The sequence below is a fragment of the Schistocerca gregaria genome, chromosome 6 (assembly GCF_023897955.1).
Source record: "Schistocerca gregaria isolate iqSchGreg1 chromosome 6, iqSchGreg1.2, whole genome shotgun sequence".
Classification (NCBI taxonomy): Eukaryota; Metazoa; Arthropoda; class Insecta; order Orthoptera; family Acrididae; genus Schistocerca; species Schistocerca gregaria.
This window is the reverse complement of record NC_064925.1, coordinates 35455459-35470108: the sequence shown is the minus strand read 5'-3', so window position 1 is coordinate 35470108 and position 14650 is coordinate 35455459. Positions and strand designations below refer to the sequence as shown.

The following is a 14650-nucleotide window of genomic DNA, read 5'->3' as shown; positions in this document are numbered from 1 at the left end:
GCTTAGGTCTTGCACCTCCTTCACCAAAGGCACTGGGATCTCTCTCACATAAAATCTCTGGCGCACTGTCATGTGTATTGGCCTGGCATCCACTCTGAAATCGCACACACGGTCGAAGCCTGCGGCCCTTGTGCGTCAAAGGCCGCTGCACCGAAGTCATCTTTGTCACCGTGGCCTTCGCCTGAGAAGCCCTGGGAGCGTATTCATGCTAACTTTGAGGGACCTTTTTTACATACTTATTGGCTTCTCGTTACTAACGCCTACTCTAACTTTCCTTTCATCTTCCGTTGCACGTTGCCTAACACCTCGGCAACCAGCAATGCTCTAGCTCGCATTTTCTCTTTGGAAGGACTTCCCTCTACTCTTTTTACAGATAATGGTCTGCAATTTGCCTCTTCCAATTTTGCGGATTTTTGTGCCGGTCATGACGTCATGCATATCACGGCCCCTCCGTTCCATCCACAGTCAAATGGTGAGGCTGAACGACTGGTCCGCACATTTAAGGCTCAGATGAGGAAACTCCTGACTTCTTATGCTGATGATGCGCTTCTCCAATTTCTGGCTTCTTACCGTTTCACCCCCATGGGCGACCACACCCCGGCTGAGCTCTTACATGGCCGACAGCCTCGCACACTACTTCATCTTCTGCAGCCTTCCACCTCACAGCCGCGGGTGCCTTCGCTTAGACGGTTCACCACCGACGACCTTGTATGAGTACGGGGACATGGCAAGTGGCCAAAATGGAGTCCTGGCCGCATCTTATGACACTGTGGCCAACGCCTGTATGAAATCCAGATGGACACGGGTGTTGTAGTGTGTCATTTGGACTAGCTTCGGCCTCGTGTGCCGGAAACGCCTGTTCTGGATGCCACTACATCACCTTCGGCTCTACCTGACGCTCAGGATACTGGAATCTCTCATTACTCACAACGCAGTCCTCTCACCATCATATCGGTGCCAGCACAAGAACTGGCGCCGCCAGGGAGATGTGCACATGCAGGAACCAGATGACCATCATCTGTCCGAGCAACTCTACTCGCCTCCTTCTCCTACGGATGCGGACACCGCGCCCACGTCTCCTGTTATAACAACCGGACTTGCCACAATGGGCAGATTGGTGCACGGGGCCCCAGCAGATTTGACCCCCCACGTCTCCTGTCATCACGATCCGTTATCATCGGGGACACTTCCGTCTGTACGGGAAGCCTCCTCCTCGAGACTTTACGGCCAGTCAAACAACACCTATGAACATTAGCAATCTACAGGCCACCTCCATCAAGACCTGTGAAAAAAATTCAAAGGGGGAAAGGTTGTGACTCGCCGATCTTTCAAAGTGCCACTGCGCAGTTACGGGCGTCCTCTACATGCCATGCAGCAGCAGCGCCACCTAAGTGGGTAGCCAGCCAGTGGCCGCTAGACTTGGACTCAGTTATGATTTGACTCTTAAAGTGTACACATGTCTTACTCTGTTTACTTCATCTGTGACTTTCACGTATTGCGTCTTCGTTGAAATATAATTGTTCAACTTGAAGTTATTACAACTTCAGAAGACCCAGAGAGAACTGGAAAATCAACTAACAGCCTCTGTACAGACCACCTGCTGTCCGGCTGCCTAGCCCCAACACTGCTGCAGTCACTTCAGTTCAGTGCCCTTGTTAGGAATGAGGACATTATTATTTTCCAAAACCACCTTTTTTTACACCTGGTCACCTTTCTGATGGTATATTTTCTTCAAAGCCCGAATCTTTTTTAAAAAACTGACAGAGAGGGGTGTGGGGTGAGGAGGAGCATTCCAAACTCTTAAAATAATTGTATGCATTGACAAACACCTCCCACACAGAGGGTGTGGCACCAATTCAAATGGGATGAATCAGAATTTTTTTTGTGATATGTGGCTGTGTTTCATTCACTTTATTGGTGCAGCTGTAAAATATTTTACTGGTATATTGTTCTGTGTCCATTCTTTCTTCAGATGCCATATTATCATCGCTAGAACTTTTGGACGGATGGGAATATCTCCATCTTCTTGCAGCAAATTTACCAAATTGCTCCCAATACAGCTGCTTCCATGTTGAAAGCCGCACCCACCTGTCATTCACTGTCTGCCTTCACAAGGCCCTTTGGGTGAATAATTTTTCTGTCGGCAACTTATCTTGTAAAATATTAACTGTCATTTCTATTGGCATGCTCCTACAGGCTCTGCTGCTTCACTTACTTTCAACTGACAATCGATGAGAATCATATTCTGGGCTTTTTCAGTGATTTCTTTGATAACCACATCTGCTGGCTCTACTGGGGAATCCTTGTCAAACCCAGGTGTTAGAACCAAGAACTAACTGTTCTTACTGAAAAAGTGTCATCACAAACAAAATCCATTTTTGTTTTTATCTTGTCACGTGTAGGGGGAGGGGGGACGGGACGGGGAGGGGGGGAACAACAACAACAACAACAACAAACCGTGTAGCACAACTTACTGCAGTGACCGTCAAATCTAAATATCTCTAAAAATCAGATAATTTTGTCTCAATGTAGTCTAACAGATGGCAGTACACGACAGTACCACATTAACCTGCACTTACAGTGACATCTGTCTTTGAACACAGTCTCTTACTGAACTGCCAATATAATTATTTCGAGGATTACATTCCTTAGTCACCTGCAAGTGTGAGAGAAAAACTGGTATGTTGTCACGCCAGCGAACCATAGACATACACATATTGGCAGCATGTGGTACTCACTTCTGCCTGCACAGGGCCTACCAATAAATCCACCCATAAAGGCAACCCTGCCAGTGCTGAATGGCAGAGTGCAGCAATGCGATGCTGGCCTGAGCATCGGGCAAATCCAACCCTCTGTTACACCTCTGTCTCAGTAGCCAGTCGACTATCGGTTGCCGACCAATGTGTTTTGAGCATTTGTGTTGCAATCTCTGCACTGCAAAGTGGTGAATCAGAACCTTCGTGGACTGAAGGTGTGCGGAGAGCTCTCTGTACTGAGGCACTTGTGAATGTGAATCCATGTTTTGAGAGGCAAACAAGTGTGTACCAATCCCACTGAAAATGGGCTTGAGGGGGTGGCCGCTAGTGTTTGGTGGTGATGGTGGTGGCGGGAGGGTGTGGGTGGGGGTGGGGAGTGTAGGAATTGGCACCTCCCATGGTTTTTAAACCCCCATCCTCCCAGGAAAGTTGCAGAGAAATGAAAAGAAAACTTAACATTCAGATCATTTTAACAAACAAGTACAGGGGACTGGTACATAATTTTGACATATAGAGATTGACCAACATTGAAGCTGTTATTTTCTTTAATCAGTTTTAACCATTTATAGGTTTGGGGACATTCCAATAGGTGCAACATTTCAGTGATTTACAGACAAATTTCGTTTTTATGGCTGCATGCCTCAGAGGGAAAGCTTCACCACAATGTAGTTCTCACACAACACAACAAATTGCAGGAGCATAGTGCCATTATGATTAAAAGAATGACCTCACTTTGTATTCCTGATGATATTTGCTGCACTGAGTGCCTCTCCTAGTTTGTCAGTACATGTATTGCTGATGTTAGAGGAATTTTGCCACCTATTCCCTGAAGCTTTCTCATTGGGAATGTGACTTTCGGACCTGTAGTCTGGCACTTGGACACTGAGTGATTGTGGCCGAAAACAAAAACAATGTGCCAATTGCTACAGCCTGCTCACACTTCATCAGGACATCGACAAATTTGTAACTGGAAGAGGAGTCAAAACCAAGAGATTCCATACAGCCAAAAATGACCAAGAGGAATTTTTCACAACCTCACACTGGAAAAACAAAGAAGGAACAGGTGTTAGTGGATAACATTTGAATCAATTTTGTTCTCCATATGTCGCTGCACTTCAGGCCTCTTTTTCGATACTCTAGTGAAAACTATCGACTTTGAACATCTACTTTTGTCAACTTATTTGTCATACAGACATAAATTCTTAATTCAATCATTTGCAGACTCGCCAGATGTAGCTTATAAGTTATGCTAAATAGGAGTCTGTGCACAGGCCTCAGCTGTTAGGCCGCACTGCCCCTATCGCACAGTCGTCGTTTAGTCTGGATCCACCACCACCACCCCCTTCTCTATCCTGTTGTCTGTGCAGGTAGTAGTGAATTTATTGTGTGTCCACTCTAGCTCAGATTACTAACAAGGAGGTACTGAATCAAACTGGCAAGGAAAGAAAATTATGGCACAACCCGACTGAAAAAGACACTTTCTGAAGCATCAAGGAATTATCAATTTGGTAATGGAAGGAAGTGTAAGGGGTAAAAAGTGTAAAGAAAGACCAAGGCTAAAATGAAGTTAGCAGGTTCAGACAGATGGAGGTTGTGGTGGTTATGCAGTTATGAAGATGCTTGCACAGGAGAGACTAGCATGGAAATCTGCATTAAACCAGTCTTTGAACTAAAATCAACAACAGCAACCACCACCACACAGTAACATGCTCCTGTTCGGTGCCTCTGACTTCCAAACTATGTTATGTATAACATAGCTGTAGAAACAAAATGAATTGGGGTAGATTACTTTTCACCATATAGTGGAGATGTTGAGCAGCAGACAGGTTCATTTAAAAGCACATATATATATATATATATATATATATATATATATATATATATATATATATATATATATATAAAACAGAAAGAAACTTCCACATGGGAAAAATATATGTGCGGATGGATATGTGTGTGTGTGTGTGCGCGAGTGTATACCTGTCCTTTTTTTCCCCTAAGGGAAGTCTTTCCGCTCCCGGGATTGGAATGACTCCTTACCCTCTCCCTTAAAACCCACACCCTTTCATTTTTCCCTCTCCTTCCTTCCTTCCTGACGAAGCAACTGCCAGTTGCGAAAGCTTGTAATTCTGTGTGTGTGTTTGTGTGTTTTGTTCATGTGCCTGTCTGCCGGCGCTTTCCCGCTTGGTAAGTCTTGGAATCTTTATTTATATATATATATATATATAAAAAAGACTAAACGATTAGACAAAATCCTTCAGATTTACACACACACACACACACACACACACACACACACACACACACAAGTATTTATATATGCACAAATCACATATACATATACCCTCTATCACCTTCAAGTTCTGAGGTCAGGCTGCAGCCAGAAGCAATTTTGTATGGTGTGGGTTGGGGGTACAGAAGAGACAGGGGCCAGAGAGATGAAGATAGAGCAGGTCAGGGGTGGGGTAAGCTGCAGTAGTACTGGATGTGGGAGAGTACTGGTTGATTGTGGAGACAAGGTGGTGGACTATAAGTGCAGCAGTGTGAGGCTATACTGTGGTGTGGTGGGAATGGATGAAAGGAGGGGGGGGATATGTATGTGTGACACTGCAGTGGGAGCAGGGAAGGGCATGGAGGCAGGCGGAAGAAAGGCATTGGTGATGTTTGAGGCCAGAGGGGTTATGAGGATGAAGGATATGCTGCAGTGACAGTTTTCAACTATGCAATTAAGATAATTTACTGTTGGTGGAAAGGTTTCAGTAGCACGTGTTGCGAAGCAGTCACTGATGTCGAGCATATGGTGCTGGTACCATGCTTTGGAACAGATAATCACGCATAGTGACACCCACGTAGAATACAACACAGCCGTCAGAGTTAAGTGTGGTACTTTTACAGTTGCCCCCAACTTTGATGGGATAGGCAATAAACTGTGGCAGGACTGAGGAAAATAGTAGTGGGTTGCCCCCAACTTTGATGGGATAGGCAATAAACTGTGGCAGGACTGAGGAAAATAGTAGTGGGAGGATGTATGGAACGAGTCCTTCATCTAGGTGTTTTACAAGGACACAAGCCACAAGAAAAGGGTTGGGGACAGGGGTAGAAAGTGATAATGTGGAGTTGCGTGGGTGGCAGGGGGCACCGAGAGGCAGAGAATGCAATTCAATTGCTCTGGTCTCTGATGGTACAGAGACATGTAGGGTGCGCTTCTTCGTAACTAGGCCAGTGGATATATGATGGATAGTAGGTGACTTGAGACAATGCACAGGTGATCTGTTTCTGGACAGTGAGTAATCTCCATCTGCGAAGGCCACAGTGAGACTCTCCAAATATTTGGAGGAGGAATGCTTGTCACTGCAGATGCAACAACTGTGCTAGGCTGTATGAAAAGGCCATCCTGGAGTGGAATAGGCGCCAGCTGTCAAAATGCAGGTATTGTTGGTGGTTGATTGGTTTCATGTGGACAGAGATGCTGATGGAGCTCTCAGTAAGGTGGTGGGCAACACTGAGGAAGTTGGCTGATTGGGCTGATGTGGACCAGGTCAAGTAAATGGAGGAAAAAGCACTGAAGTTCTGAAGGAATATGGATAGGGTGTCTTCCACCTCATTTCAGATAATGAGGACGTCATTAATGATCTGAAAAGCAGCTTCAATATTTTTAACTTCCTAAATCAGGATGATAAGATTATTTTTTAATAAGCGTCTTATGTTCTTATGGAAAACACAAAGTTTATCATGTCTGTTACCCTCTGTGCTGTCCAAACTGTCATTTTTTGTTTCTCCAAAAATTGTTGCAGTTGTATCCGGTTTTATCTTACATCTCTGACTTTCTGCGAAAATTTAACCTAAAAGAGACATAGCAAAAATACTGAAAGTCACACAGATTTGGTGCTCTTGTTATACTCAATGCTTCTGGAAATTAAGTGTGTAAGTACCCTCTAACTAGGAACATTGAGATATAGACCGTGCCATCTGTGCTGCGACTATGTGAAGGGTGATCACCAGTCACACTCACTTTCTTGAGTTATTTTTGAAGTTATGCATTTATATGTTCGACTGAATGCATCATCCTGGGCTAGTAGTATCACTCGAAGAGTGACAGTCTTCACATTAGTACGAGCAGCATTCTGAGTGATGTGCTTGATGTTGTCCTCAAGTGTACAAGTTGTTTCTGTCAGTTCCCATAATTACTAATAAGCACTACACGGTATGCTATACCACAATCTTTCCCCAGATGGCCAAATTCTGGCATCTACCCAGATTGGTTCTTTTAAGCTTCACTCCCCCATCCCCCTTCCCCCCAAAGTCTTGATAATCATCCTTTACAGCCACCAGTACAATTACTCTCAGCTGTAAATCCATAAACTTTTCATCAGTTCAAGAAGCTAAGGTAAACTAGCTCTACAGACAAACTACGTGAGATATGTTGGAGATGTGCCAATGTAAAACAATTTGGTTTCAACAGTTTCCAGAGATTTAGCATAAAAATGTTATACTTGTTTCTTAGACTTTTTATCACTGAAAGTAACACTAGAGACAAAACACTATTTCACAGAAAGCTTCAACAAGAAGGAATTTCAAAGTGAAAATTAGAATGTTACCTTTGCCAGTAGGAGATTTCAGACCTGGACAGTAACTCACATAGGATATGTATGAGTTTTGCTCTCCTTCCGATGACAGCAACAACTACATTCAGGAGCTCTGGCACCCCACTCCATGTCTTCGCTTCTCCCACGAGCAACTCTCGGAGCACAGGCAGCAGCTCAGCATCATCAACGGTGCGAGACTCCAGGCACTCTGCAAGACAGTGGACCCTCAATCTGTCATACTGTAACACACTTATGATGCATTTATTTACTGTGAGATCAAGCTGTAGATGAAATAGAAGTTAGCATTGAGCACAAAATGTGAATCACTTCCTCGTGACGTGTTAAAATGTTACACCAAATTCCCAATTCCAGCTCCTTATCCTTTACAGCTTTGTGCCCTTCCATTAAAGCGACCTGTTTTACAGACATATTCAAACATTTCATTGCTCCTTTCCAGCCTGAACCAACTGTTGGCATACACTTTTAACATGTTACAAATGTACAATACATACAATAGACCGTTAATCTAAAATAACTTCAATTTTTAACTTAAATCTTCATTACAGAGATGTATTCAGTAACCTATTCAGCAAAATATCATGGGGCTAGAAAAGTAACTGCATTATACTGACATGAAATTATAAAAATAATGAAAGGAAAGGAAATACACTGTAACAGTCACCAACGTCCAATCAAATTACCCTCTTTCGTTTCGTAAAGATACAAATATCTTCTCTCTCTCTCTCTCTCTCTCTCTCTCTCTCTCTCTCTCTCTCTCTCTCTCCCCCTCCCTCCCTCTCTCTCTCTCCCCCTCCCTCCCTCTCTCTCTCTCCCCCTCCCTCCCTCTCTCTCTCTCCCCCTCCCTCCCTCTCTCATATATATATATATATATATATATATATATATATATATATATATAAAACAGAAAGAAACTTCCACATGGGAAAAATATATTAAAAACAAAGATTCCAAGACTTACCAAGCGGGAAAGCGCCGGCAGACAGGCACATGAACAAAACACACAAACACACACACAGAATTACGAGCTTTCGCAACTGGCAGTTGCTTCGTCAGGAAAGAGGGAAGGAGAGGGAAAAAATGAAAGGATGTGGGTTTTAAGGGAGAGGGTAAGGAGTCATTCCAATCCCGGGAGCGGAAAGACTTCCCTTAGGGGAAAAAAAGGACAGGTGTACACTCGCACACACACACACATATCCATCCGCACATACACAGACACAAGCAGACATATGTCTGCTTGTGTCTGTGTATGTGCGGATGGATATGTGTGTGTGTGTGTGTGCGCGAGTGTACACCTGTCCTTTTTTTCCCCTAAGGGAAGTCTTTCCGCTCCCGGGATTGGAATGACTCCTTACCCTCTCCCTTAAAACCCACATCCTTTCATTTTTTCCCTCTCCTTCCCTCTTTCCTGACGAAGCAACTGCCAGTTGCGAAAGCTCGTAATTCTGTGTGTGTGTTTGTGTGTTTTGTTCATGTGCCTGTCTGCCGGCGCTTTCCCGCTTGGTAAGTCTTGGAATCTTTGTTTTTAATATATATATATATATATATATATGAACCTTGCCGTTGGTGGGGAGGCTTGCATGCCTCAGCGATACAGATAGCCGTACTGTAGGTGCAACCACAACGGAGGGGTATCTGTTGAGAGGCCAGACAAACGTGTGGTTCCTGAAGAGGGGCAGCAGCCTTGGCAGTAGTTGCAAGGGCAACAGTCTGGATGATTGACTGATCTGGCCTTGTAACAATAACCAAAACGGCCTTGCTGTGCTGGTACTGTGAACGGCTGAAAGCAAGGGGAAACTACGGCCGTAATTTTTCCCGAGGGCATGCAGCTTTACTGTGTGATTAAATGATGATGGCGTCCTCTTGGGTAAAATATTCCGGAGGTAAAATAGTCTCCCATTCGGATCTCCGGGCGAGGACTACTGAAGAGGATGTCGTTATCAGCAGAAAGAAAACTGGCGTTCTACGGATCGGAGTGTGGAATGTCAGATCCCTTAATCGGGCAGGTCGGTTAGAAAATTTCAAAAAGGAAATGGATAGGTTGAAGTTAGATATAGTGGGAATTAGTGAAGTTCGGTGGCAGGAGGAACAAGACTTCTGGTCAGGTGACTACAGGGTTATAGACACAAAATCAAATAGGGGTAATGCAGGAGTAGGTTTAATAATGAATAGGAAAATAGGAATGCGGGTAAGCTAATACAAATAGCATAGTGAACACATTATTGTGGCCAAGATAGACACGAAGGCCACACCTATTACAGTAGTACAAGTTTATATGCCAACTAGCTCTGCAGATGACGAAGAAATTGAAGAAATGTATGATGAAATAAAAGAAATTATTCAGATAGTAAAGGGTGATGAAAATTTAATAGTCATGGGTGACTGGAATTCGGCAGTAGGAAAAGGGACAGAAGGAAACGTAGTAGGTGAATATGGATTGGCGCTAAGAAATGAAAGAGGAACCCGCCTGGTAGAATTTTGCACAGAGCACAACTTAATCATAGCTAATACTTGGTTTAAGAATCATGAAAGAAGGTTGTATACATGGAAGAATCCTGGAGATACTAAAAGGTATCAGATAGATTATATGATGGTAAGACAGAGATTTAGGAACCAGGTTTTAAATTGTAAGACATTTCCAGGGGCAGATGTCGACTCTGGCCACAATCTATTGGTTATGAACTGTAGATTAAAACTGAAAAAACTGCAAAAAGTTGGGAATTTAAGGAGATGGAATCTGGATAAACTGACTAAACCAGAGGTTGTACAGAGTTTCGGGGAGAGCGTAAGGGAACAATTGACAGGAATGGGGGAAACAAACACAGTAGAAGAAGAATGGGTAGCTTTGAGGGATGAAGTAGTGAAGGCAGCATATAATCAAGTAGGTAAAAAGACGAGGGCTAGTAGAAATCCTTGGGTAACAGAAGAAATATTGAATTTAATTGATGAAAGGAGAAAATAAAAAAATGCAGTAAATGAAGCAGGCAAAAAGGAATACAAACGTCTCAAAAATGAGATCGACAGGAAGTGCAAAATGGCTAAGCAGGCATGGCTAGAGGACAAATGTAAGGATGTAGAGGCTTATCTCACTAGGGGTAAGATAGATACTGCCTACAGGAAAATTAAAGAGACCTTTGGAGAAAAGAGAACCACTTGTATGAACATCAAGAGCTCCGATGGAAACCCAGTTCTAAGCAAAGAAGGGAAAGCAGAAAGGTTGAAGGAGTATATAGAGGGTCTATACAAGGGCGATGTACTTGACGGCAATATTATGGAAATGGAAGAGGATGTGGATGAAGATGAAATGGGAGATACGATACTGCGTGAAGAGTTTGACAGAGCACTGAAAGACCTGAGCCAAAACAAGGCCCCCGCAGTAGACAACATTCCATTGGAACTACTGACGGCCTTGGGAGAGCCAGTCCTGACAAAACTCTACCATCTGGTGAACAAGATGTATGAAACAGGCGAAATACCCGCAGCCTTCAAAAAGAATATAATAATTCCAATCCCAAAGAAAGCAGGTGTTGACAGATGTGAAAATTACCGAACAATCAGTTTAATAAGCCACAGCTGCAAAATACTAACACGAATTCTTTACAGACGAATGGAAAAAGTAGTAGAAGCCGACCTCGGGGAAGATCAGTTTGGATTCAGTAGAAATGTTGGAACACGTGAGGCAATACTGACCTTACGACTTATCTTAGAAGAAAGATTAAGGAAAGGCAAACCTACGTTTCTAGCATTCGTAGACTTACAGAAAGCTTTTGACAATGTTGACTTGAATACTCTCTTCCAAATTCTAAAGGCAGCAGGGGTAAAATACAGGGAGCGAAAGGCTATTTACAATTTGTACAGAAACCAGATGGCAGTTATGAGAGTCGAGGGACATGAAAGGGAAGCAGTGGTTGGGAAGGGAGTAAGACAGGGTTGTAGCCTCTCCCCGATGTTATTCAATCTCTATATAGAGCAAGCAGTAAAGGAAACAAAAGAAAAATTCGGGGTAGGCATTAAAATCCATGGAGAAGAAATAAAAACTTTGAGGTTCGCCGATGACATCGTAATTCTGTCAGAGACAGCAAAGGACTTGGAAGAGCAGTTGAATGGAATGGATAGTGTCTTGAAAGGAGGATATAAGATGAACATCAACAAAAGCAAAACAAGGATAATGGAATGTAGTCGAATTAAGTCGAGTGCTGCTGAGGGAATTAGATTAGGAAATGAGACACTTAAAGTAGTAAATGAGTTTTGCTATTTGGGGAGCAAAATAACTGTAGATGGTCGAAGTAGAGCGGATATAAAATGTAGACTGGCAATGGCAAGGAAAGCGTTTCTGAAGAAGAGAAATTTGTTAACATCGAGTATAGATTTAAGTGTCAGGAAGTCATTTCTGAAAGTATTTGTATGCAGTGTAGCCATGTATGGAAGTGAAACATGGACGATAAATAGTTTGGACAAGAAGAGAATAGAAGCTTTCGAAATGTGGTGCTACAGAAGAATGCTGAAGATTAGATGAGTAGATCACATAACTAATGAGGAAGTATTGAATAGGACTGGGGAGAAGAGAAGTTTGTGGCACAACTTGATCAGAAGAAGGGATCGGTTGGTAGGACATATTCTGAGGCATCAAGGGATCACCAATTTAGTATTGGAGGGCAGCGTGGAGGATAAAAATTGTAGAGGGAGACCAAGAGATTAATACACTAAGCAGATCAGAAAGATGTAGGTTGCAGTAGGTACTGGGAGATGAAGAAGCTTGCACAGTATAGAGTAGCATGGAGAGCTGCATCAAACCAGTCTCAGGACTGAAGACCCCAACAACAATATATATATACCAAGCGGGAAAGCGCCGGTAGATAGGGGGGTAGTGGGGGGGGGGGGGGGGGGGAAGGGGTGGAGGAGGCAGGTATACACTCGCACACATACACATATCGATCCGCACATATACAGACACAGACAGACATATGTAAATGCAAAGAAGTTGGGCAGAGATGTCACTCAAGGCGGATGTTCAGAGGCAAAGATGTTGTTGAATGACAGGTGAGGTACGAAGGGTGGCAACTTGTAATTAGTGGAGGTTGAAGCCTGGTAGGTAACAGGAAGAGAGAATATATTGAAGGGAAAATTCCCATCTCCGGAGTTCTGATAGGTTGGTGTCAGTAGGAAGTATTCAGATAACCCGGACGGTGTAACACTGTGCCAAGATGTGTTGGCCGTGCACCAAGGAATGTTTAGCCACAGGGTGATTCTCATTACCAACAAACACTGTTTGCCTGTGTCCATTCATGTGAATGGACAGTTTGTTGCTGGTCATTCCCACATAGAAAGCGTCACAGTGTAGGCAGGTCAGTTGGTAAATCACGTGGGTGCTTTCACACATGGCTCTGCCTTTGATCGTGTACACCTTCCGGGTTACAGGACTGGAGTAGGTGGTGGTGGGAGGGTGCATGGGACAGGTTTTACACCGGGGGCGGTTACAAGGGTAGGAGCCAAAGGTTAGGGAAGGTGGTTTGGGGATTTCATAGGAATGAACCAAGAAGTTACGAAGGTTAGGTGGACGGCTCAAAGACACTCTTGGTGGAGTAGGGAGAATTTCATGAAGGATGGATCTCATTTCGGGGCAGGATTTTAGGAAGTCGTGTCCCTGCTGGAGAGCCACATTCAGAGTCTGATCCAGTCCCAGAAAGTATCCTGTCACAAGTGGGGCACTTTTGAGGTTCTTCTGTGGGAGGTTCTTGGTCTGAGGGGATGAGGAAGTGGCTCTAGCTATTTGTTTCTTTACCAGGTCGGGAGAGTAGTTGCGAGATGGGAAAACTGTTTTCAGGTTATTGGTCTAATGATTCAGGGATTCAGGACCGGAGCAGATTCGTTTGCCACGAAGACCTAAGCTGTACAGAAGGAACCGTTTGATATGGAATGGGTGGCAGCTGTCATAATAGAGGTACTGTTGCTTGTTAGTGGGTTTGATGTGGATGAATGTGTGAAGCTGGCCACTGGACAGATGGAGGTCAACATCGAGGAAAGTGGCATGGGATTTGGAGCAGGACCAGGTGAATCGATGGAACCAAAGGAGTTGAGGTTGGAGAGGAAATTCTGGAGTTCTTCTTCACTGTGAGTCCATATCATGAAGATGTCAATAAATCTGTACCAAACTTTGGGTTGGCAGGTTTGGGTAACCAAGAAGGCTTCCTCTAAGTGACCCATGAATAGGTTGGCGTACGAGGGGGCCATCCTGGTATCCATGGCTGTTCCCTTTAATTGTTGGTATGTCTGGCCTTCAAAAGTGAAGAAGTTGTGGGTCAGGATGAAGCTGGCTAAGGTAATGAGGAATGAGGTTATAGGTAGGGTGGCAGGTGATCGGCGTGAAAGGAAGTGCTCCATCGCAGCGAGGCCCTGGACATGCGGAATATTTGTGTATGAGGAAGTGGCATCAATGGTTACAAGGATGGTTTCCGGGGATAGCAGATTGGGTACGGATTCCAGGCATTCGAGAAAGTGGTTGGTGTCTTTGATGAAGGATGGGAGACTGCATGTAATGGGTTGAAGGTGTTGATGTACATAGGTAGAGATATATTCTGTGGGGGCTTGGGTTTGTGAATTTTAGGAAGAAGGTAGAAGGTAGGGGTGCGGGGTGTCGGTGGGGTCAGGAGGTTGATGGAGTCAGGTGAAAAATTTTGTAGGGGGCCTAAGGTTCTGAGGATTCCTTTAAGCTCCGCCTGGACATTAGGAATGGGATTACCTTGGCAAACTTTGTATATGGTGTTGTCTGAAAACTGACGCAGTCCCTCAGCCACATACTCCCGACGATCAAGTACCACGGTCGTGGAACCCTTGTCCGCCGGAAGAATGACGATGGATTGGTCAGCCTTCAGATCACGGATAGCTTGGGCTTCAGCAGTGGTGATGTTGGGAGTAGGATTAAGGTTTCTTAAGAAGGATTGAGAGGCAAGGCTGGAAGTCAGAAATTCCTGGAAGGTTTGGAGAGGGTGATTTTGAGGAAGAGGAGGTGGGTCCCGCTGTGACTGAAGGTGGAACTGTTCCAGGCAGGGTTCAATTTGGATAGTGTCTTGGGGAGTTGGATCATTAGGAGTAAGATTAGGATAATTTTTCTTCATAGCAAAGTGATATTTCCAGCAGAGAGTACGAGTGTAGGACAGTAAATCTTTGACGAGGGCTGTTTGGTTGAACCTGGGAATGGGGCTGAAGGTGAGGTTTTGGATTGGGAGAGAGGTTTGGAGGAAAGGTTAACTACTGAATTAGGGTGATGTGTTTCCAGATTGTGTTGTTTGG

The 14650-nt window shown here is 44.2% G+C and overlaps 1 protein-coding gene across 3 annotated transcripts in view; it reads right to left on the bottom strand.

Annotated features, from left to right (window-relative positions):
• Positions 1 to 14650, bottom strand: part of LOC126279124 (testis-expressed protein 10 homolog) — a 202738-nt gene that overhangs the window by 20694 nt on the left and 167394 nt on the right. For all 3 annotated transcript variants that reach the window (XM_049979607.1, XM_049979606.1, XM_049979605.1), the window contains exon 8: positions 7355 to 7550. In XM_049979607.1, the coding sequence (XP_049835564.1) occupies positions 7355 to 7550 (196 nt within the window). The remainder of the gene's footprint in view (positions 1 to 7354; positions 7551 to 14650) is intronic.